We start from the raw sequence: 24,400 nt of genomic DNA, 5'->3' as shown, positions 1-24,400 counted from the left end.
GGGAAAACCGCTGCCCTCAAATATGCCGAGCAGCCCTGCACGCCCGAGCAGGACAGGGACAAGCCCTCCCCAGGGAGCCCCACGCAGCCCCCCCCGGCCCCAGCTGTGCCTCCAGGAACCCCCCTCCCCCTGAAACGGTTACAGATTTCACAAGGTTATCGAATGGCATCACTGAAATTAGTTCACAGTTGTCTCCTGACGCACCAGCAGTAAAAACGAACCCAAATTACAAGAGGCTGATAGTTCCTTTTCTGTGTCACAGGCACTATTAAAAGCTCGCTCGCACAAAGCACCAGGGAGAGCTGCAGCAGAGTCAAGCTGTTCCTGCAGCTATTAGGAGCTGTGCATAATCCACGTTTCACACATGTTCGGGGCTGCTCTGGCTAATAACGCCTGCAGGGACGCAGCCTGCGGCCAGGCAGGTCTCTTTTTCGGGGGCAAACATGCAGATGCAGCGCAGGGACGGCGAAGCCCTCGGCGTCGTGCCTTGCAGCTCACCGGCAGCCAGCGGAGAAGCCGAACACAGACCCAAGTTTCACCCAAGTCCATATAGCGCAGACCACCACATCCAGGAGGACACGTGGGATGGATGGAGAAGGGTCCCCAGCATGCTGGCTCCCAGGAGCGCCGGGGAAAGGGCGCTCTTACATAAGGAGCGTGAATCAGGTCTTTGTTACCCGATATTGCACAACGCCAGAGAAAGAAAATGAAGCAGCAATGATCAAGTAAGGAGCTGAAAAATATTACAAAATCTTAATCCACCCCATGAGACCCTCTAGGGTGCTTTCAAATACAGAGAGAAATTGCCTAATTAGCTTTTTTTTTTTTTTTTTAAATGGATAATTGCCTTCATGAGCTTTCACAGGCAGCTTAGCAACCTTTTAACATACGCGCACACGCTGCATGGAGCGGTAGAACGTTTCTGAAAGGGGTTTTATACCTTTCCCGAAGAGCTGCTGACAGTAAACCTCAAGCAATACAGGCAGGGGCTGTAATGGGCACTTGGGTGTCGTTAGTAAAAACACTATTCAGAGTTTGCTGGTCAATACGTGTTCACATAAAAGGGCAATGTTCTAATATTCATAATCCCAGGGCCCACAGGGCAGGGTTTTAATGAAAGTCTGTACAGTTCTGGTCTCCGTAACATCAAAGAGGCCAATAAAACTCCTCTCACATGCTGACAGGCAAAAGTCAGACGGTGAAGGCAGGACTGGGAAAAGGCCCCGCGCAGCCCCCAGCTTTGCCTCGGCCAGGCAGCTCCCGACCCGGGGCAGGGGGGTGCAGGGAAGGGACGCGGCAGCTCCCTCCACCCGGGGAAGGAGCCGAGCACCCACCACTGGTGCCTGGGGAGAAGCCGCATGTTTCTGCTAAAGCCCCGTGCAAGGAATACGAACCAGATGTGCGCCGGCGAGGGCACCCAGGTGATGCGGGGCAGCCCGCATCCTGCACTCCCCTTGAATGACAGGATGCAGCTGCTGCAGTGTTTTCCAGGCTGCAGGCTCCTGTCTCTGCAAAACAAGCGGGGTGAGGACGAGGGGGGGAGCCGCGGGCCGGGGGATGAAGGGCACCATTTAATGCCTCTCATTGCTAGTCAAGCCGACATCCTGCAGAGGCACAGGGAGGCACGGATCCAAGGCACGGGGCAGTTCGCAGCAGCGGCTCTCCCCGGGGCAGCCCCACGTCCACCCATCACCACTTCACCAGCGCCGGCCGCCCTGCGAGTCCTTGTCCCCCTTCCTCTGCCCGGCTCCATCTCCCTCCGTGCCATCCCGCTTCCTCCTCCCACGGAATGGAGCACCCCGGCCAGGCTCCGCTCCCCAGGGCAGAGCCAGCAGCCCCCCCGCTACGAAAGGGACCACGTTGGACTCGGAGGGCAGCTGAGCTTTCCCTGGGCAGATGCTCGTCAGCGCATTAGGAGCTGCACAGCTCCTCCCTGGGAAGTTTACGAACCAAGAGCACTAAAACCGCCTTCCTCCCAGGTAGGATTATTTAATCCAGCAGCAAGTACCACGCAATAAGGGCTAATGCCGACGAGCTCTGGGCACACGCGGTGGGTACGGCAGGGCGACCGACGAGTCGCTGCGCTACGCGATGATTAGACGCAGGCGTCCTGCTCTGCCGCCCCAGTTCACGCGGAGAAGTGGAGAAGAGATTTAGCAAACTCCAGCGGACACCATCTTTTATGGGACTTTTTTTATTTTCCCAGTCACAAGAACACGTGTCATTAACGACTCCTCCTGAAACGAGCAGCTGTTCTTTGGCCATTACTGCTCCAAAATTAACCAAGACGGAAGAATTCAATTGCATCCCTCCTCCCAGCCCTGCTGAGTGTGCTCGATTAAGGGATTGAGAGCATCTTTTGCTCAGAGTTCACGGGCATCCTAGTGCCTGAGAAGGCATGCACGCCTTGGGTAAACCAGGAGCACGAACGCATAAAACTCCACCGCTGCCAGGGACGAAGCAACCCAGGAGTGAATGTTATCGGCGGCAGCACCGGTGTCTCGGAGACACTCAAAGCTGCTCGGCAGGAACACAGCCAACCACCAGGAGGGAGGATAATCTCCAGAAGAGACAGCCCCTTTCTCCCTTCCGTTCTCAATCTCTGCGAGGATATTTCAAGGCCCCCAAAGAACAAAAACAAAACAAAAAAAAAAGGCACGAGCAGAACCAAACAAAAATAAAATAAAGAAACAGGACACAGCTACAGATGAGGGGCAGCACAGGGTCACACGACACCTGCTAGCGATGGCCTTGCAAGGCAAGCCTGCAGCTGGGGAAGGGAGGGATCGGCCGTAATTCTATCAACGGCCACAGTAAACAAATAATAAATAACGTGAACCAGTAAACAAAGCTGAGGCATAATCACAGGCTTTGTCAGAGCTAAAACCGAATCCAAATTTATATCCTCACAACCAAAAAAAGTCAGTGCCCATAAATTTACATACCTTTGAGCGCAATGAATGGCTTGTTATTGGAACCGCGGACAATGCGCTGGCAGAAATGGTGAAAGCAGCCCTGTTTGGCCACTCGCACCCCTCGTACAGGTGGCCAGCACAGAGCCATCGCTGGGCTGTGCTCACAGAGCTGTGTTTATTACTCCGAATGGGAAGACCTGTGCTCTGGCCTTACGGAGGACCCCAGCCCCACACCCTACCTTTCCTTTCCCTTCCCAAAAGAACAGCTCCCACAAGGTACCATCGGAGCTTGCACCAGGCTTTTGCAGAAGGCAAAACTGCAGGCTTTCTTGGGAAAAGTCCCCAGGATACTATCTAGATGCACAGAGCTGCCTGGAAATGACCCTGCTTCCACCACACTTTTTTAAAAAAAATTTTTTTTTTTTTTTTTTTTTTTTTAAGAGGTGGAGCTGGGAGCAGGGCTGGGAAGCACAACTCAAGCAGACACATACCTGGGACTTTGACTGAATCCTGGTCAATTCTGTTCTCCTCTCTGTCCACGTGCTCCAAGCCCACCACTTCTGTCTTCACAGGGGCGTCCTCCGTTGCAGACAAGGTGGTATACGTACTGATAACCAGTATTCCAAGGCCAATCCACAGTATAATCTGCACAACATGCCAGAGCTTCAGTTAGCACAGCAAAACAAACAGGACTGCTCCATACAGCATTCTTCATGCAAACAGTGTCTCCAAATAATTCAAAGCTCAGTGCAATTACACATGTCAATAAGAGAGAGGAAAGGAGAGAAATTTGAGGCAAACGAGAAAAAACAGTAGCTTTTGGCCGAGGCTTGTATTTGGATGTAGAGACATACCAATGAGAGTTTCAGATGCTGGAAGCTGTTGAAAAGGCGACTCCTGTATCAAAACGGCTCAAAGGCAAGTGGACAGGATGTCAGGATAGAAAAAAAAAAAAAAGTATGTGGCAGACATAAGTCCAGCTGCAAAGACTCATTCCCTACTATTTCCAGCAGCTACATTAGAACACCATGAAATCAGGTCTGGCTGAGATCTAGGGAGCAGTTTAAAAATTCTTATCTTTGAAAGCAAGAATAAGATGTCCCACACAAGTCTTGGTGGCCAGTGCTCAAGAAGCTGATAACAAGTAACTCACAAATTTCCAGAAAGCTGGGACCAAATAGAATAAAAATAAAGGCAGAATCTGGATCCTGTGGAGGGAAGGGCTCTACGAATTTCTCTAGCTCAAAAAGGAGAAAGTGACCACCACCAAAAAGAACATTTCTACAGCTTATAATCTAATGATAAATTGATCTAAAAGGATCTGATTCCACATGAGCCATAAGAAAGAATAAAAAAAAAAATCTCTGCACAGAAAAAAAAAATATCTCTGGGAACACTAGCCATTCATGGGGTAACTCGAGAAGGACAAACAAAACGATGCGCAACAGCAACAGGGGCAGAGAAACGTGTTCGGTGCCAGGGCTGCCAAACGCCTGCCTGCTCCTCCAGACGAGAGCAGAACCAGTTCAAAGAGCTGAGCGGATGGATTGCTGGCTCACAACACTGACTGGGGAGATTTAATTAAACTCTAATATATTATTTTTACCTAGTTAATCACTGCAATTGTCACAGTAAGGGCTTCTCATGGAACCTAGTTTGCATGTCAACGCATCAACGGTGCCGTGAACAACCGGTAGAAGAAAGTTGGCCAGAGTTTGTGCTGAAGGAACCAGGCAAAGAAGTGGCACCCTCTGCTAGAAACATGGGTCTCCCCACAAACTCCTCTTCACAACAGACCATGGAAGCAACAGGACCCATCATAGGCAAAACAGAAAATGCCTCTGCAATGCTGGGAAGCTGAAAGTTTGCAGCAAATTGGTATTTATGATGCAGCAACTCCCCCCCTCTTTCCCACTCCTGCTGTGTGCATGCTGACTGCAGGCTGCTGGGGAGAGGACACCACTTTTTCCACCACATGCCTAAAAACAATAGCTTGCTACGCATGCTTCACGAGGCAATCGTATAAAAGTCTCAGTCTGCGAAGGAAAAATTCTGCTTTGGTACACAATCTTGTTGCTGTCCAGTAGGAACACACAAGCCGCCTGGCCCCTTTGCAGAGCGGTGCAACACCCAGAGTACTGGTGATTCTGCCTTGGGCTGTCATACCAGCTCACGAGAGGACCGCATCCTGCAGGATTCATCCTTTTCCCTCAGAATCCTTACCCTGCAGTATTTACATCATGATTCACAAAAAGCACAACAAAAGGATGCTACTCAGTGTGAGGAAAACCAGGAATAGCCACAGGGGAGCACTGCTACAACTGGAAGCTGCCAGAGGGAGAAAACTGAAAATAAAGGGGAAAAGTGAAATTGAAAGGAGAAATTTAAAAGTTGGCACCTCCGGGGGAAGGAGGAGAGGCTCATGCTTTCCTCTCCCCTTTGGGCCCAGGAGACCCCGTTCTCAGCACACCCCTGCAGACAGACAGACGCCTTCAGAAGGAAAAGGCTGGCGGGATGCAAAGCAGCTCTGGACAAGGGGTGAGCAATGTGGCCAGGGAGCAGAGGCCAGACCTTAAGAGATGTTGCAAAGGAAACAGAAGTAAAATCTGCTCCCTGCCTTGCCGTGTGGGTGCACAAAGAGCAGATATCCTGCCACCCCACTCAGGCCAAAAGCAGAGTCAGCAGGTCCCTGCCACTGCTGCCCTCAGCTTGGAGCTCGTCCACTTCCTCCCCTCACACAATCTACAGCCCCGGCAGAAATGCATTTTGCAACTGGAAGGCTGTTCTGGCATCTTCCAGAAACAACAGCGGAGAGGAAGAACGTTTCCACAAAGAGGATCTATTCTGGTGCCACAGGAACTAGGAGCAATGTGGGAAAGAAGGGAACTGTAGGAAACGACTGAAAACATTAAGTGTTTTAAAAGGATTTTTGTTGTTTCTTATCTTAGTGGGGAACCACGGGCTTGAATGCCTTGGATTCAAACCCCTTTGATTGTTTAACATTTGGAGTTCATCTGTGAGCTTCCCAGAGCAGCGGGTACGGGCACACATGGCAGCCCATGAACAGTCCACAGGCTGGGCTGTCCACAAACCAGCAGCCATCCCTCACCTTCAGCTCCCCCCTGTCAGCACGCCTCCTCCTCACCTACCCCGTCAACAACAGAAGACCAAAATAAAGGGGTCCACGATTTGGCTTAATTCCATGGAGATACTTATGACATGGAAAACCAGGCAGTTTGTACTCAAGGGACCACCAAGGCTAATCTGACAATTAAAGGAAGAGGAACGTGGGGTGCAAGGACCTGGTGTCTTGAGGAACCAAACACAGGCAGAGGAGCCACCTACTCCCAAAGCATCCAGCTGAAGAGCTGAGAACCTGGAGCAAGGAGAGAGACAACACTGCAGAGCAGTTATAAGCCAGCATCTGGTGCCACAGGAAGGATCTCCCCCACATCTCTGAAAAGCGAACCCCAGGAGAACAGGGATACTTCTCCAGAAGCACCTCTCAACGTGGACATGGCAAGGGGATGTTGAAACCCCTCTGGCTGCAGCCTCCTCCAACAGGCAGGTCAGCAAGGCAAGGGCCTGTCTCCCGAGAGGAGCGCTCTGAGCACGGACGGGAATTCAGGAGAGGAAGTTTACGCTGCCGTTTCCTCTGCTGGTTGCTTTCCCTCGGCCATCCTTCCTCCCAGAAGATAACTCGAACTTTGTACAGAAGTGTCATTAGCTCAGACCATCTCCTCTAACCACGCCTAAGCCATCAGTGGGAAGCAAAAAAACTGCATTTGTGTAGAGTGACGACATCCTCCAAACTGTGCTGTTTTGGACACCGAGCGTTTGGAGGGACAGAGTCATGGCGAAGGAATGCAGAGCCCCGGTCACTGCCGGGTTCCTCTGCTGCGCTGCGACAGAGATGCTGCGCTTGAAGGGCTATACCGACCGAAAGCGCCTGCAGTGAAGGTGTGCTGGCCACCACACTACCAGGGGAGGGTAGAGGGGAATTTCTTTTCCATCCGCACAGGAGCGAGACCGAGGGGTCATTTCCTGACCTCGAGCAGCCTCTCTGTAGCTCCTCTTCCCCAACTGGGACAACAGCAATTCCAGCCTCCCTAGGAGGGGCCTCTCGGACAGGCTTGTGTCAACACTGGGAAGCCAACACCTTCCTGTTAGAAGTTAAACACTCTGTTTACAGACCTTAACGCGACCTTCAGCAGCACTCTGCCAAACCTCAGTGCTGTCCCCCATCCGTCCCCCCCCTCCAGGCTCCCAGAGGGCAGCAGGACACAGACCTGCACCTTTACAGGAACACACTTGATGCTTAACCACAAGAAAGGGAACAGCTCTCCCCAATTTATTCACAGCGCTGCATGCCTGACTTCAAGCTTTTTAACTCCTCTGTTACCCGATCGTCTTTGCAACACAGCAAGCTTTTCAACCAAGCCACCCCACAGCCTAGCCCAAGTTGCTGTCCCCAGCCCCGGCTGGCTGACCAGTGGCTGCGATAATTAACAACTCACTGGCAGAAGCCACTAGCGCTCCTTGCTAGCCAGCAAACATCTGGGATTGTCCATATCCCTCCCCCTGGAACCCTCTTCACTCCTCCTAGTGCAACTTCCCCGTTTTGTAGCCTCAGCTTCCACCATCTCCCCAGCTCGATAAATCTGAACTTCCTATCTCACCAGCCCCGTAAGCTGCCTGTGAAAATTAACTCTAACCCCGCTGAACTCAGGACAGCTGCCCGAGACAGGACTTTGCTGGATGCCCAAGGTAGCCCAATAAAAGCAGCCAGTTCTCAGCAGCAGTACCACAAGAGTCAAGATAATGCAGGCAAGCGTAAGAGCTGGCATTGAGAAGGTCTGCTGCTTTGGAAGAAAGCTAAAGATGGTGGAGGGAGGGAGAACATACGTGTACAGTACTCAGACAGGAAAAAGCAGGGAGGGACAGCTATGCCCACGGCTGGCTCCTTCTCCCCCTTGACTGCCACTTTTCACAGGAGCATATTTTGATGGAGTGGAGCGTCTGATCAAAGAAAAGCAGGAATGAAGGAGGAGACCAAAGACAGAGCTTCAGGGAAAGAATAAATGAGTCTTTGCAGAAGACCTGGAGGAACAAGGAGAGGGTGGACTCAGAATTCAGCTCCAGAGTGGAGGCGGGGAGGTGCTCTGCAGCCTAGCGTGTTTCTGAAGGCAGGTGTGCCCTTTCTGCAGCACTTCAGAGCATCGGTCAAAGCAAGTATGCAGACTTGACAGGTGATGGATCATTCAAGAGAAGGCTGGACAGCTTGCTACCAGCCCCTTGAAATGCCAGGGTAACCTGGGGGCTGATGCTTTAGATAAGCCCTTACTTCTTTGCAGGGATTTCTGCAGGACCAACATCTTCACCAGCCTTGTGACCAGTGTTTCAGGTCAAGCATTGTGAGGGCCCCAGTGTTCAACACTAGGCAGCTGACAGTCGCCTCTGGGCAGCCAGTCTAAGAGCTCAGCACATCCTAAGTGCAGTTTCAAGGCACTGCAGAGAAACGTTCTGGCTCAGCCGGAATAGAAAGCAATTCTTGAAAGTGCTCTTTGTTTCCCTGAAAAATCCAGGCTGGCATTCAGACTCCTGCTTGGGGTTTCAGTCAAAGAAGTTAGAACCAAAGTGTCAGAATTCAGAGTGAAAGCTGGAAAGTTGGACTATTTCCTTGTGTCAGAGAAAGCAGGGGGAAATAAAAAAAAATACACCCTGCTTAAAAACTTCATGTACGTTTGCAAACCCACAAGTCATTAAACACAGAAAAAGCCATTAGTTCTGTAGGACCCACAAAAATGTTGTGCTCTCCCCCTGCTGACTCTGCAGTTTGCCGAAAACCTTATTCCCAGCCCAGCACTGTCATGACTGGTAATGCTGGGGCAGAGGCCTGCTAAAAGGCAGTGGATTAAGTTATTGTTAGAAAAAAAACAAAACATGTTAATTTCAGACCCACAAAAGCACAGTATTTGCAGAAGCAGAGAGATCAAGCCCAGCAAAGAGCCACTTTGTTTCAGTCCCGGAGGAGGCCAATTCAAACTGGAGCAAGAGGAAAAGCTAAACTTCTAACAGCCTCTGAGTGACCCCAATTTTTTAAAAATCAATTCCTGGAGCAACACCTCTATGTGTGTGTTCCTTTTTATTATTATTTTGGTTGAAACCAGAAAGCTGAGGGTCAGCAGCAAGAACCGCATCGCTGAGAAACCCTGTTTATTTTACCCAGCCCAGGCAGGTTGGGATGTAAGGCCTGTTAAGGTTTTATAGGCTGCCTGGATTTCCCATTCTGCAGATACAGAACCTGAAGCTCACCAGAAGGCGGACTGGAAGCAGCATTTTATGCACCAAATGAACGCTTCACTTGCTGCTAGAGGGACAAAAAGAGCTGGTGTTCCAGCACAGGGCAGGCCATGCACTGGGCCAGCACCTCCTCTGCTGCTGTCTGCATGTCCATCAGTGATGCTGCTCAGAGCAGCTGACCAGAACAGTTCCCACCTGTACTGGGCAAACTGGAGGGGGCAGCTGGAGGAGGTGCCAAGCAGTTTCTCCACTGCAGCCAAATTAACTACATTCCCAGGCTCTGAAGAGGGCTTAGGGGGATGTCAAGCAGCATCAGCACTGACCTGTGAACAAAGTGCATTCTTGTGGATCTTCTTGTAAATAAGAGCTGGGCAGATAAAACAAATGAGGCTTCCCATCGTCGCACCTGTCAGGCCCAGGACTGTTTCCACTGGCAAAGAAGAAGAGAAGTCAGCAAAGGTCCCTTCCAGGACTGCCAGAGCAGCAGCACGTGGCAGCTGTCTGAGCCCCCAGGCAGGCTAGGGTGTGAGCCCAGAGAGCCTGGCCATCCCACCCAGAAAAGCAAATAAAAGAGACCAGAGAAAATAGTCCAGCAACCAGCCCTTGCCCCCAACTCCTCACTCACCATTCGGGATCATGATGCCTCCTATCATGGTTCCAAACACAACAGCCAGCGTCAGGGCTTTGAACCGAAGCGGGGGCATATAACCCCCAGCAGCAAAGGTGCCATCTTTTTGCTGGAAGAGAAAGGGCAGGAGAGGGAGAATGAGTTTAGCTCCTGTATCACAACCCCACAGTTCCTAAGCAATTACTCCAGTAGCTTTGTCACCTCCACACTATGGTCCCCGCAGAGGTGAATGCTGGGGGGGGGGGGGGGGGGGGGGGGGGGCAGTTAGATGTGGTTGAGCAGTTTTAATATGCAACTGCATTTGAACCTTCAAAACAAGAATTGACGGGGGGGCACGGAGCCAGAGCCAGAGCTGCTGTTTCCATCCTGTCCCAAACGTGAACTGTGCAGCTGTATCCCAGCGCCTGTGCCAGTGCTGCAGCCCCCCCGGCCTCGGCAAGCAGCCCCAAGGCCAAGGGCATGAGAAAGAAGCGCAGCTGAGAAGGCAGAAGGGAGAATGATCACAGGGGGAAGAGTTCTGGTTTTGCTACGGCAAGGTGTCCCCTAACATCTCCGGGAACAGGGCTATTCTCACTGCGTTACAACACATGTACCAGCTCTTCGAACTTGACAGAAGACACCCCAGCTAGATGGCAGAGAGGAGGATTGGTGCTGCTGAGGAGCTGCTGATACTGGAGGGTTTCCAGATGCCCTCCGCTTCCCATCCCCACCCTCCGAGCGGGAGGTGCGGAAGGCAGAGGTGCCAGCGAACCCACATGCCCGGGAGAACCAGTGGGTCCCTGCTCTCCTGGCTCCACAGATGGAAGAGGAACGTAAAGTGACATGTTCAGAGCCGAAAGAGCAACGAGCTGAGCCCAGGCGAGAACCAAAGTCTTCCCAAGCGTTTCCAGCGCTTACTCCTCTGCACCCGCTGGCTTTCACCGATCGTCTTCCCCCATCCTCAGGCCCTCCCGACGTGAGAAAAGAGCTTGGGGCTTCTCACAGGCAGAAGTGGCAGGATTTAGAGCTATAAATTGCTCAAGTTTTATTTCCTGCCCTAAGAGGTTTCTATTTATGCAGATACACAAAGGCCTCAGAACATTCCCACAATCTCTTACTGTTATTTACTGAATACCATCGGCATGCTTAGTGCCGTACAATACACAGAGGAGAACACGCTACTGCCACAAGGGACTTACAGTCTAAATCAGACAGACCAACTATAGTCACAAAGGCTGTCTGAAGATCTGACCCTGGGAAAGGTGAACGTGTGGGAGAGGGCTGTATTCCACTGCATGCTTCTGCACCAGACCGGCACCAAACAGCCAGGGGAGGCACTGGAGGAAGGGGACATCTGAACCCGGAGGGGAAAAGGCTGCTCAGGGGACTACTGACAAAGGTGTAAGGATAATAATAATAATAAGAGAGCAGAAATGAACAGGCACACACAGAAGCAAGAAGGAATGAGGCTGGGCTGGGCTCTGAGGCCAGGAACAGAAGCTTGAGCTAAATGTAAAGCAAGATCGAGCTGGCCAGCAAAAGGATGCCAGCTGGAGCAGCAGGAAATAAGGAGGCTCCTCTGTTTCCAAAAACACATTTCTCTCTCTTTCTGAGGGGGAGAACCACCTCGGCTCTGAACTGTGTAACACTTCTGCGTGAGAGCTGAAATCCCCAGCGGAGCAGGGAAGCAGCAGCCACGGGACCCGGGGTGCAGCACAGCGATAGCAGGCTTCAGGCTCGCAACTCCAGCACTTCTGCCCACAAAATTCCTCTGCAGAGAGGACAAGAAACTCAAAGTACCAGAGATTAATCATTCTGCAGAGCAGGATTTACAGACTGCCACAGGCCTCCTGCTGCACCGTTACCACACACCAGGCACTTATAATTTCACTGTCGGTTGGGGGTTTGTCCCTCTGGATAGCGAGTACCTACCACGAGTCAGAAACATGCAGTTGTCAATGGAGTCTCACAGAACCAAGGCACATTTTTAGCCCAGGTCAGCAGCCAGCAGCAGAAGCCAAAGAGTCACAGTAGCACTTCAAAAAGCAAGTTTCAAAGGTGCACACCAAGGCAGCCAGCTGCTCCTGGCCACACAAGATGATCTTACCTGCTGCTCAAACAGAAGGGTGTTCAGCGCCTGTCTGCACGGGAGAATCATCATCGGAAACCCCACAGCTACCGACATCATGAATCCCACTCGAATCATCTCCGTCACAAGGTTGGAAGGGAAGTTCATTAGGACGTTCCCAGCAATGGCTTCAGTGTAACTCACGTAGCCAAAGAAGCCCACCTGTCCGGCAGGAGGGGAAGTGAGCGGATGGGGTTTGACTCCAAAGCACATTCCTATCTGCTCTTTACAAAAGGCTGGAGGACAGTGTCCTCCTACGAGTTAGGACCAGCCAGCCAAGGAGGGAGTGTGGGGCCACCTCCACAGGCAACCTGCAGCAACCCCAGCTGCAGCACCCCCAAAAGTTGAGACAGGCAGCTAATGAATAGTGGGACCTTCCTAAAAGCAGAGGCAAGTTTCTCACCAAATACTGGGGTCTTTCATGGAGGACGTTGCAGTGAGGGAACGCTGCCACTGCCTGTGACGCAGAGCAGTGACATTTTGCTTGCTGCCTGGGCCACAGACCGGCCCCCTCCAACAAAGGAGGGGCCATAACGATTCCCCACAGCAGCCTAGCTCACAGGGCAAGGCTCTTCTCAGGAATTATTAACTCGGTTTTATTAACCGGTGCTTTATGAGGCATAACTTCCTTCACATCTTTCCAATTGCAACAGGCTGAAAGAAGCTTTCCTAAACTCTGGGCAGCATCTCCAGCTCCAGGCTGGGCCCTGGAAGGCAGACAGCAGGCTGATACGCATGGAAGAGCTGGGTCTCCACTCTGCCTCCACCCAAGGAAGTGTGCCACGCTGAAAATTTGGACTCTCCAAATGCCTCCTGCACTGTTCGGTTCATCATCTCCCATCTAATTTTACTTCCATCAAAATGACTTATCTTTCAGAATAAATACAGATAAGCAGAAACCAGCCCCAACTGAAGATAAATCATCATTCCTGATGCCCCTCCAGAGCCTGACTTCTGGCAAGAAAAGAGAAGGGGAAGTTTCTTACCGTAATGTAAAAGGTGGTGACCACGTTTAGGGAAGAAGCAAATATGGAGCTCATGATTTTAACAGACGGCTCATCCAAGCTATCATAGGTAGGCAAGACCTGACTGTAGAAAAGGGTAAATTATTTAAGGAAACTTTCTGCAGAGAGAGAAAAACCCAACTTCAGCACGTTCTCTGCCTCAGCCCAGCAGCAAAGAATCCCTGACACCTTCCCCCTATGGAGCATAAACACTCGCTGCTATTCCACAATTTATATTGCTAATGCCAAGAGATTTCAGAACACTCATAACTTTAAGTGTTGCAAAAATATTCCTGCTCTCCCCACCCCACCACGTGGAGCTAAACGTGTGATGTAAACATTTTGGTTCAAAAGTGTTGCAAAATGAATGACCGTTTGTTCCAGTGAAACACCAGTGGCACCAGGCCAGGCAGCGCATTGCAGATTATTGTTCTTGGAGCTCTCTATGCTGATAATTAAAGCAACGCAGTGTTTACAGAGTAAAAGCAGGAAGAAGGTTAGAGCATCACACTGTCTAAAAGAAAAGTTAAACAAACAAAACTAAATGCAGCGCCTGTCATATTTCAGCGCTGCTGCTAGAGCTCAGTTCATAGAAAGCTGGGAGCACCAATTACACAGGATTTGGGGTATTTACAGACTTGGAAAGCATGTGGAATGTACTTTTTGACATCAGGTGCATATTTTAGCAACTCATTAACCTCTTGTTACTTTAATTCAAGTGGCTACATCCTGGCTTCATGTTACTGAAGTAACTCTCACAAGAAGGGGGCGAGCATCCAGTTAGATGGGAAGAGGGTATCCCCAGCTCCAGTGGGCACAAAGCCATTAAGAGAAAGTGTGTCAAGCTGAGGCCAAGCAGAAAAATCCTTAACCCTTAATCCCTTAACGTCAAACAGTTCTGCACAAAGGAAGCTGAGCACATCGGCTCGCAGGAACCCGCGAGACACACGCGGGGTCTGCAAATGCAGCACCGTGACAGCCATTTACCAGCAGGGAGCAAGGAGACCAGCTCCATTTCAGATTCCTCTCTGCCCTCAATGCAGCGACCTCCGTCAGATTAACCAACTATGTCCTGTACTTCAGCCCCACGACAGGAAGGGAGCCAGCCAAACATCCAGGCCCAAGAAGGAGAGGAAAGGAGGGAAGCAGAGAGGCTCTGCAGTGCATGGGATGGCACAGCCAGACCAGGTTCGCGTTAGTGCAGGAGCAACAGCAGCGACACAGGAAAAAGAGCCGTGCAAAGGCCAGCTGCACCCAGGCTTCCTGCGATGACCTAACTGCACCCGTTTGGTCAACTTGGGTTTGGAGGACCAGCACAGTGTCCCTTAAGCCCCCACGACACGCTGTTGGGCCCCCCTGACCATCACCACTTCCTCAAGGCAGAGCAAGAGGACAAGAAGCATACAACAAGCAGCATGTCCTGACACGCCCAGGGTTTATTTTTAAGCAAAATGACTGCACTGAAGGCCAGCAAAGGATCAGGGATCCTCCCCTGCATTATCTGTTACACTGCACCTCAAAGAGGGCACAAGTACATGGCTCCTCCTGAGCAGAGAGCAGGCAAGTCAGCACAAGCATTAAGAGCAGTCTCGGAGAAAGCAGCCTTGCTTCAGAGATGGCCAGAGCTACCTCAAGAGTATCTGTTCTACACCTTCACTGTAGGGACCACCTTGTACAGGCTCTCTGAGCACAGTACTAACTCAGCCTGCAGGGAACTGATGCTCACAGAGGCAATGAACAACATCCTGACTTTTATTGTCCCTGTGAACTCAGCATTTTTGCATCCATCTGCACCAGAATAGCCATCTCCAGAAATTAGAAGTTTTCTCCTGGAAAGCTCTACTGACACTTCTTTAATTAGAGGGTTCAGTGACTTGACCAAGGTCACGCAAGGAGTCTGCAGCAGAGGTAACCCTGGAGTCCTCGCACTCCCAGCTCTCAGCTCCACAGCAAATTTCCATGCTACATAACTGTAGAGGAGTGACCTACTTTGCAACTTCAGCAACAACAGGATAGCTTTTAAAAAGCAAAGGGTATTGAACTCACAAGTAAAGCAGGGTCAAGTTTTTCAAGCTAGAATAATAGTGCATTTATTTGTCCCTACTGTATGCTGCATTTACGTGCTGAAGGAAAAGGATTTCTGCTTTATGTTATTTATTTTTTAAAAAGGTGATTCAGAGGTTAGCAAAATTAAACCTACCTAGCTGAGAATAACATACTTAGAAAGATTGCTTGGGCTGAGGACGGCGTATTGCCCTGATGCTTGGAAAAAACGCATAGCTTTAGGTTCGGCTTGCCACGTAAGTGGTGTAATGGAGCCTATATTTAGGTATGTGCACACTGGTCCCGACCAAATGATTTCCCTGCATTTCCAACTCCCAGCAAAATTGTGCTGGGTACTGTGTGGCTACCATAAGGAAAAAAAAAAAAAAAAAAGAAGTTGGAATTTAAAAACTTTAAAATGTTAACAAGGTAAAGCTGTAAAAGAATACAATTCCTTTTGCCAGTTGCAATAGAGACATTAAACAGCAAGACTGGAGCGTGTTCGGGTAGGAACTGAACTGCCAAGAGAGCCGATAAGTGGAAAATGATGATTTGGATCTTGCGTGTGGGTGTAAACACAGCAGTCTGAACAAATTTTATCTGTCACATTCATTTACTGTTGGCATGCTACCCATTTGCTAGAACTACAGGGGGGAAAGCCCAACTCTGCCAGCCTTCCAAATGAGGATGGTCTTTTCCGTGTCCACATTTGGATTTACACTTCTATTTAAAGCCTGTTACTATTCTGGCCAGGCACGTATTGCTCACTTGCCATTTTGGTGCAGAAGGTAATGCTGCTAGAAACGTGAAAACAGCCTGGTCTGCCGTCACGTCCTTCCACGTGCCAACGGAAACCCTCATTAAAAGCAGGTAACTGGAAACACACGAACAACTCTCCAAAGTCAACGACTGTGCGATCTTCTGAGTATTCTCCAAAAAAAAAAAAATCAGGGAAGCAGAGAGCAACCGGGAGTGTACGCTACCCTGCAGGGGGCCCTGCGGCCATTAGGCAACACAGCCCCGCTGCCTTTCCTGGTACTAAATCATTCCCTTCAAGAAACGGGGGAAATTCATCACTTATGCAGCTGTACCAGAAGCAACGTGCATTACACTGAGAATCTGTTTGGCCCAAATGATCTTGTGTTGCTCAAGTACAAAAACTCCCAAGTGAAATATAACTCCCTCCCACATCTAGGTAACAAAAGGGTCACAACTGAATGAGATGCTGTATTTCAGTGGGCTGTAAAATATTTTGATTAAAATAAAATAGGAAACCAGATGGTATCTATCCCTTGCAGATCCTCATGACCCTCTGCCCTCACAGAAACTCATTGCGCACCACAACTGCCAGAAGTGGGAATGGCAGGTACTTACGACTGACAGGCGAAAGACATGCCAAAGATGGGGATGCAGCGAAAAATGCCCTCCCAACGAGTGTAACTAACTCGCTGCAGCCACTGCCCACTGAAGAGGCCATGCTTGAAGGACGACAGCACGATCTGTAGCCAAGAGAAAGAAAAGGGGTTAAGATCCAACCCAAAACAACTTTACGGCAGCAGTGATGTCGGTGCTGGGATAAAAGGCAGCATGTAGCAGCTCTGCAAGGAACAGCTTACACTGCCTACCACAGCCCAATCTCTATTAGTCAAATTCCCCAGGTCCCCACCCCACCCACACACGTTATTAAAGCTCCCAGCAACCTCCATAGGCCTCTTGCCACCAAGGATCCTGGGGTGTATTTTAAAAGATCTATGACATTCCCCCCTTGTTTGATGCCATCAGACATCATAGCACGCACCAGGGTGGAACAATTTCCACTGACACATTTAGCTGGGAGAATTGTTGTTCCCAGCAATTTCTTTTGCGCTTTTTTAAACACATTTTTAAATCCAAACGGGAAGCAACATTTGCCTTGGAGAATCCTGTTCAGCAGAGAGGGACAAAGGTTCCTAAAACAGGACCCCACCTGCACACTGCTACTCCAGAGCCATTTAACAACACCAGTTCACCAGAGACAAGGATAAACTTCAGGAAAACAGGGAGAGCGAGGTACCCAGATGAGGCCAGGGGAGCTCTTTAGCCATTGACAGAGAAGCTGGCAGGCATTGGGTTGCACAGGAAACAGAAGGTAAATATGTCTGAATGCCTGTTTATAATATTGCCTGAATGGGGGTTTTCTAATCCCCAGAGATTATGTTTTAGTGCAGCCAACTCTCATGAAATGTTGTGGTTTTCTTAAAGGCACAGCTCCTGGAACACAGCAGTTTTGTAAAACACTCATTTATTTACAGTGTCCAGCCTCCTTACAGAGGCAAGCTTGGAAGCGTGACCCAGCACAACCTACTAAAAAAGAATTTCCACACCTCCCTTTTCTTCCTTTTGTTTCAGCTCTTCCAGTCCTGAAATTTGGGAGAGATAGGGCTGGGGCTCCACGAACAAACCACACGAGCATCCGTGAGGAGAAACTTGAAGTCATTAAAAAGCAAGTGAAAGTCTCCACCACTCAGTAAATGGTGCTATACAGCGGGGCTTGGCCAAGCCAAACAGGGCCAGCTTTAGGTAACTCTCAGCTTACCCTACTTAATCTAAATGGTCAAGAATCCATTTACCTCAGTGAAGAAAAACTTCTCTAGAAATATCCAAGAACAAGTATATGCCACGTACCAGACTTAAGGCTTTACGAAGCTTTCAACTCTCAAGAAATAGAAGTGCTGGTGTCTAACAAATAAAACTACTTGCAGCCTGAAAGACATTAACCATCAGCTGCAAAAAAGCATGCAAAGTACACGCTTGAGTTCTTAACGAGAGCTGCCTTCCCCCTACAGATTAGAAGCACTGAGGTTTTCAAGGCAAAACACTAACGCATGATGAAAGTCCTTCTGCTTCCGGGCGCTCTTCCCCACATCTTCCATTCTTTGATTCAAAGTTCAGAGCCCTAAATTATAAGACACCAACAAGCAGAATAAACCACAGCTTGATTTGTGGTTTGTTGTTATTTGTGCCACTGCAGTCCCTAGCAAGTGTAATAGCTTACAGACCCACTGGCCAGTTTCTACAGTCTCTACCTCCCCACCTCCACCAGCTCAAGAGCACAGGCACCCAGATCACTCATTATGCCCGGGACTAGCAGCACTAATTATCAGGAAGGACATTTTAAACTTGAGGCCTGCACCTGCAGGCTGTCCCAGTGGGAACATCTGTGTTAAAACAATAGGAAAACAGCATTCCCAGCATCGATACTCACCACGAACATGAACACCGTGTAAAAGATCAGAGCCATGGCACTGAATGACTGTATAGAGGCCATCATGTTCCTCTGGAGGCTCAATGGAAGTACAATGCACAGGGAGACAGCAAAGAGCAGGACTATCCGGAAACTGCCAGACACCTGGAAAAGGGACCTGCATAAAGAACTGGAGCACAGAGGATACACAAAACATCCCACCAAATCAGAAAACTCCAATGCGGTTAACTTTTCCACAGTGAGAAACAATGCAAAGCCAGGATCGATTTCAAATGTGAAATTCTACTTCCGTACATATTTAAAGATTTGATGCTGAAAGCTTGCCGTTTCTTTGGCTAGGTCTGTGATTAGCTTATACAGTCACTGGGTGCCACTGTTGCTCTACACAGTGCGTGACAGGTCCATCCTGAAGTGGAAGTATTGGGGGGGGGGGGGGGGGAGGGGTGGGGAAGGTGTTTAAATGCTAATCCAGCACAAGCTATTTAGGTATTTTCATGCAATTAAATAAAAACTAAACTTACTTGGGAGACAAGAGACTGAAGTCTTGAAAATTCTGATCCAGAAAATTAATCAAAACCTCACATTGGTATTTATTATAGCAGAACACTCTGAAATGCTTGGAAATATTTAATACCTAATTTGGCTGCAGCCACAACGCATCTTTTTAACTTCACAGTCCCTTAATCGGAGCTTAGCAGCATCAGGCGGAGCAGATAACAGCCCCGCCAAAAATCCTTCCACATGTCCATTTTGCTTCCCTACACGGCCCTCGCGCTGGCTCCAAGTGCTGCTGCTCACAGCTCTCCAGAAAGAGCAGCAAGAGCCTCCTGCCCACAAGGAGCACCTCTTGCCACCATGCATCTTGAGCCAACACTGGGCTCATCACACAGCTTATTTTATCTTAAGGAGGAAGCAGGCACACAGTAACTTTGGCCACCAAAACAGCAAGGGACGGGACAAACATCCCTCTTCAACTAGAGGGCTGCAAGCGGATGAGAGCTCAGACAGAGGAACTGTCTGTCACTACACTTTAGGGGCAGGAATTAAGACAGGAAGCATCATCTCCTCCAGGAATCTGCTCCAGAATTAATAGAGACCAAGTTAAAAATACTTCCTTTGTTGGAAGTGCCTCATTGGAGGTTTTACACATCTAATTGTTCGCCATACGTCTGGGCTTCCAGCACTTCATAGAGCTAAATGCTCTGTGCACGAGGCATGCCATTAAAGCTCACCATTAGATGACCCCACAGCGGCTCGTGCACTGCTGAGCACACTACTAAGGCAGGACGCTCTTTGCTGTATCTAAGGCACACACAGCTCGATGCAAGAATTGGGACCACTGTCTGCATTGTAGATGTGATCCAGTGAGGATTTATTTACCTGAAATCCAAGCAGCCGAGCAAAGAAGTTGGACCCCAGATCACCAATGACAACATAGAAAGCAATGCAAGTTCCCAGCATCAGCCCAATCATGCTGCACAAACAACAAAATAGACAAAGGTTAGGAGACTGGAGCAGGAACCCTGGAACACGGCCCCTGCTCCTGGGCAGGTGTGTGTCAGCAGTCACATTCCCAGTGGATTTGTACCCTGCACAGCCCTCGCAAGGGGACGAGACTTTGTTAACGCTAAGGCTACCTTAGAGACACCTGGAGACGCTGCCTGGGACTGCCGTAACTGAGCCTGCGGCGATGGGGCCCCCACAAATGACACATGAGTAGTGAGAACACCGCTATGTGTCCTGCACGGAGCTACAGTTCATACGCTGGGAGAAAGAGACATCCTACATACACTGCAGCTGCTGCTGAAGGATTAAGACAAAGGTTTAGCACCGACAAGGTCGCAAGGGCTACATCCTGCACACAATTGCAACAGCTAAAGATTGGTTAGGATCCTACTGCACCCCCCAGTTTACCAAGGAACATCCAGAAGAGTTAAACAGAAAACAGCTAAAAGGGTACATTTAAAGTGACTTAAAATCTTGTGCAGTCATTCACTTGTGTTCAGAGGTAAAGCAGCATCAGTGTGCCTTGCTTCACTGTACATCCACCCTCTAACACAACTTTTTGGAAAGTCGCAGTGGAGATGAGCCCCAGATTTTGCTGAACCCACACCGAAAACACATTTGGCAACCAGTAGTAAAGTAGGTTTTCTGTCTACAGGGATACAGTGGGCTGCAAGCGAGCTCTCACAGCCGTACGAGCAAGCTGCGCATCACTACTGGTGCTAGAGGGGAGGACCATGCTGCTGTCATCAGGCTTGTGAAGGGCAGGCCACCAGTTCTGCATTCAGCCTTGGTAAAATAAAAACCAGAGAACTTGCATCCACCTTGCATCCACACCTAACATCTCTGCTAGAGATGCCGTTCTGGTGACAACCCGTGCGTGGGTTTAACTGCAGTTTGGAGCCACAATAAAAAACAAACCTTGGAGATGGCAAGCACTCCTTTATTTCTCGGAAAAACATTTAAAAGAATCAACAAGAGATTCTCTCAGCCCCACACCCCGCAGCAGGCGCCTACCGTGAAAGTCTCGATACCAAATCGGCTCTCAAACTTCTTTCCACAAAATGGACCACACTTTAATGAAAAGATTGTCTTATGAACTGCTTCTCCTCCCATTCATGATTGCATGGACCACTTTCCCTCCCAGTTCCAATTATATAACATCCCTGTGGCAATTACAGCAATTGCTTGCATGGACAAGTAACATCTGAGAAATATTCTGCGTATTTTTAGTGTTCTGCAGCAGTCTGCAGCTGGGGAGAGGGAAGGAGCCAGCACCACCGACTGGCCTGGGCTCAAGACGCCTCCACCAAAGAATCTCTGCTAGAAAAAGCAGTGGGGTAACGATGTCCCATCACCCATCACGACTGCTGAATGAGACCTGTGGGGGAGCTTCTCCTTGTATGGGGGTCATCTGAGGAAGCAGAGTCTGTCCTGAAACGGAGACAGGATTTCCCCCCACAAAGCATTCCCTAATGTAGAGGAAGGCAGCCCCCGCTGCAAGGAGCGGGCAGGACCAGAGCAGCTAAAGGGTGGATCCGAGGTACTGAACGCTCTTCCTCCCACTAACTCACGGCGATCTTGGCAGGGATTTCACCCCTGGAAAACGGCCACAAGTGACATGCCCATGATTTCACAGCACACGCAGCAGAGCGGGAGGTGAGTTCATTCCCCGACTTCTGTGCTCCCACTGTCTGGAAAGCGCTCCTGTCTCCATGCAGAAACAGGTGGGATATGCTGAAGACGACACCTGTGAGCTGTGCTTAGGAGATCTCACTTACACTCTTGTTCAAATTCTAGGTGGCAAGGAAGACTTCTGGGACCAGAGAAGGCAGGAGGGTAAGAAACGAGAGCACAGCAAGGCCACAAGAGGCTACAAAGCAATATTTTTCATTAAAGAAAACCAAACCGTTCAAGCTTTAAAAAAGCAGCAGATTACCTTGTTTCCACCAACATTTTTCCTGCTTTTCCATAGGCGTGAAATGCTGGCATAAGAGGAAAAAAAAGTTGCAGTTAGTCAAGGAAAGGTCCAGAACGTGGCACACACGTCAGTTCAAAATTAAACAATAACAGTGACAAAGGGCAGCACAGCGGGAACCCACCGGTGTTGTATTTTGGGGCTGTTCTCTGCCCACCCTCCCACTTTCTTTTTCAGACATGCCCTCCACAAACTGAAAACCACATAAGACAGGAACAAAGATGAGGAAAAGATAGAAAGCAGGTTCTTTTTTTTTTTTTTTTTTCCTCTTTAAAAAAAAAAGTGGTGTGAAGTAGCAGTCACACATGGCAACCATTAAAAGAAAGTCAGCGCGGAAGAGAAAATATGCATGTATAAGATGCTGTGTGGCAAAAAGTTACTGCAGTGCAAAATTTCAATCAAACTCTCATTTTTATTTTTATCTTCCCACTATAACTGAACCGCCTGACGCTGCTGGATGGGAGATCTGAGATGGTGCCCAGAATGTTCAATCCCATACCCAGAATACCCAGTATTCACAACCCACACCAAAGGGCTGCTGCCAAGAGACTTTTTTTTTTCCCCTCCCATACTTGGGTTGTAGCTTGTAGCAGAAAATAATCAGTAGTCTTTAAATCATTGTGTTTTTTCTTAAAAAGAAAATGCCAAGAAAACTCCGCTTGTATTTTTAGATCTTACTGGGTAGAATGGGAATTGAGACCTCCAGTTCCAAGCACAGACCACATTGCCCAATTCTGTCAGTCTTTTAACTGCAGAGGTCCAACATGAAAACCACCACCCTGGATTCCCCTTTGTCTTCTCTCAAGGTACAGCACACATTCCTGCAGGCCACCAGAAAACAAACTTTATTTGCTTCTGGAAGCATCTTCAGCTATTTTAAATACACAAACTCTGATTTCTTTGGACACTGCTTGAGCTAAAAATTAAGGAAACAAGATGTTCTCCCACAGAATGAGAAAAAAGCATGGCAGGAGACCCACAGCAGAAAAATAAACCAGAGCTGTTATGTGGGGTAGCACTGAAAATAGCCGATGGCTTGGTGACAGACCGGGTGGAACAACCGCCACCAGGCACGCTGCCCGAGTGCGAAGAGCGGCCACACCACTTTGGCCTCCAGCTCTCACCTCGTTTGGGAACTCGCAACCATAAGGAGAAAAGGCAACAGCCCTTGGGGGATTCACTCACGCATCCAAAGGGCCAGGGATGAGAGAGGGGAACCAGCAAGAGAAAAACATCCCTCCCGGTGACCAGGTCATTAATGAGCCAACCTCTACAAGGATTGCTGCTGCTGCACTGCTCCTGCAAGCTCCTCTTACACATCACACTGAAAGGTAGGGGCCTCCAGAAAACAGCTACAGCTGCCAGCAATCGTCTAGGCCGGAGATGCTGAGAAAAAATCAGTCTCCTTGGCTGTTCTGAAGTGCTGTTCTAATGAGAACAAGCCTTCAAACACTATGTCAGATGTCCCCATCTGGGGACACTGGAAAAAGTGGATCCTCTACCTTCACAAGGAGGAAGATGACGACGACTGTAAAATAAATTGTACAGTCAAGCATCTTCGGAATGGGATCTCTAGAAGCCTAACAAGCTGGGCAGAGCTGAATCGGCTCAGTAAATAGAGAAGCCCTTTTAAACCAAGTATGGTTACTAGAACGGGCAGCCTGTATTTCAGCACTTTTCTCTGCAGGGAGTGGAACTGAGCTGCCTCCCAGGGGTGCAGCGTGCTGCTGAAGGGGTTGGTACCCAACACAAGTAGTCTGCAAAGACCCAGGCCACTTTCAGCAGCTGTAAGGGGAGGCATAAACTCATCTCCTGGTTAAAGTCTGTCTGGGAACTGCATCCCACTTCTTGTCCTCATCTGTCCAAGGCCCTTCCCTTCCACACAGCGCAGGAGAACAGCGGCAAAGAGCAAAATATTTTTAATAGCCAACCCCTTCAGGCACAGAGCGCTGCTGAGTGAAGACACCCAGGCTAGATAACAGTCTGTTGCGACCCTGGCTCTTTTGTAGCTGTAACGATCGCTCTCAATGTTCCTCCGGAAGGGACTGGCTGACCGAAGTTAATTTGCAAAACTTTCTTACATCTTTCAGCACTGCCAAAGCCTCCCACACAATCAGCTGCAGGGGCTGCCAGGATCTCTCGCAGATGTACCAGGGCACAAGCCCACGGTGACAAAGGCTGTCTGTGTGGAGCTGCTCAACCTTGATGCATTAGGATGCATTATAGCACCGCTGCCTTTCCTCTCAGGGCTGTCCCTCCCGGTGGCACCTCTCCCAGGGCAGAGGGAGGGAGCAGAGGCATTTCTTTCAGCGCCAGCGTTTGTGTGCCAGGAGGTGCCAGGAAGTTTAGAAGCATTACTGGCCCTCTGTGTATTCCAGCCCCTTGGCTTCAGAGAGTGCAGAGGATCCCTTCTTCCCGGGAGACGCTCCAAGGTGGAGGGGACTCTCTGTACTTCGGGGAAGCAGCATGCACAAAGACGTGTTGTGAGGGGGCAGAGAGAGGCAACCCAGGCAGCTGGGCTGGGAGCAGCAGGGACAAGTCGGACGCTACCTGGGGGCTCCCCCTTCCCTCCAGCACCACAGGCACAACCTCCCACATCACAGAACTTCTTGATCTCTTCAGTTTCTAGCAGATATAACCTGACAGAAGCCAAGATGTGTAGCCTGGTAACAAAA

The 24,400-nt window shown here is 49.6% G+C and overlaps 1 protein-coding gene across 3 annotated transcripts in view; it reads right to left on the bottom strand.

Moving 5' to 3' along the window:
• The window catches only part of SLC38A10 (solute carrier family 38 member 10), a 38,635-nt gene that overhangs the window by 11,724 nt on the left and 2,511 nt on the right, over window positions 1-24,400 (bottom strand). Inside the window, exons 3-11 of one of the 3 annotated variants that reach the window (XM_049811828.1) lie at window positions 21,687-21,732; window positions 19,625-19,718; window positions 18,245-18,388; window positions 16,375-16,499; window positions 12,940-13,042; window positions 11,933-12,115; window positions 9,844-9,955; window positions 9,542-9,648; window positions 3,407-3,560 (exon numbers count right to left, since the gene is read on the bottom strand). In XM_049811828.1, the coding sequence (XP_049667785.1) occupies window positions 3,407-3,560; window positions 9,542-9,648; window positions 9,844-9,955; window positions 11,933-12,115; window positions 12,940-13,042; window positions 16,375-16,499; window positions 18,245-18,388; window positions 19,625-19,718; window positions 21,687-21,732 (1,068 nt within the window). Of the gene's footprint in view, window positions 1-3,406; window positions 3,561-9,541; window positions 9,649-9,843; window positions 9,956-11,932; window positions 12,116-12,939; window positions 13,043-15,157; window positions 15,269-15,768; window positions 15,931-16,374; window positions 16,500-18,244; window positions 18,389-19,624; window positions 19,719-21,686; window positions 21,733-24,400 lie in introns of those variants that run through there. The other 2 variants (XM_049811829.1, XM_049811830.1) reach the window with 2 other exon arrangements.

The sequence above is a fragment of the Accipiter gentilis genome, chromosome 10 (assembly GCF_929443795.1).
Source record: "Accipiter gentilis chromosome 10, bAccGen1.1, whole genome shotgun sequence".
Classification (NCBI taxonomy): domain Eukaryota; kingdom Metazoa; phylum Chordata; class Aves; order Accipitriformes; family Accipitridae; genus Astur; species Astur gentilis.
This window is presented reverse-complemented; position numbering and strand designations above follow the sequence as displayed.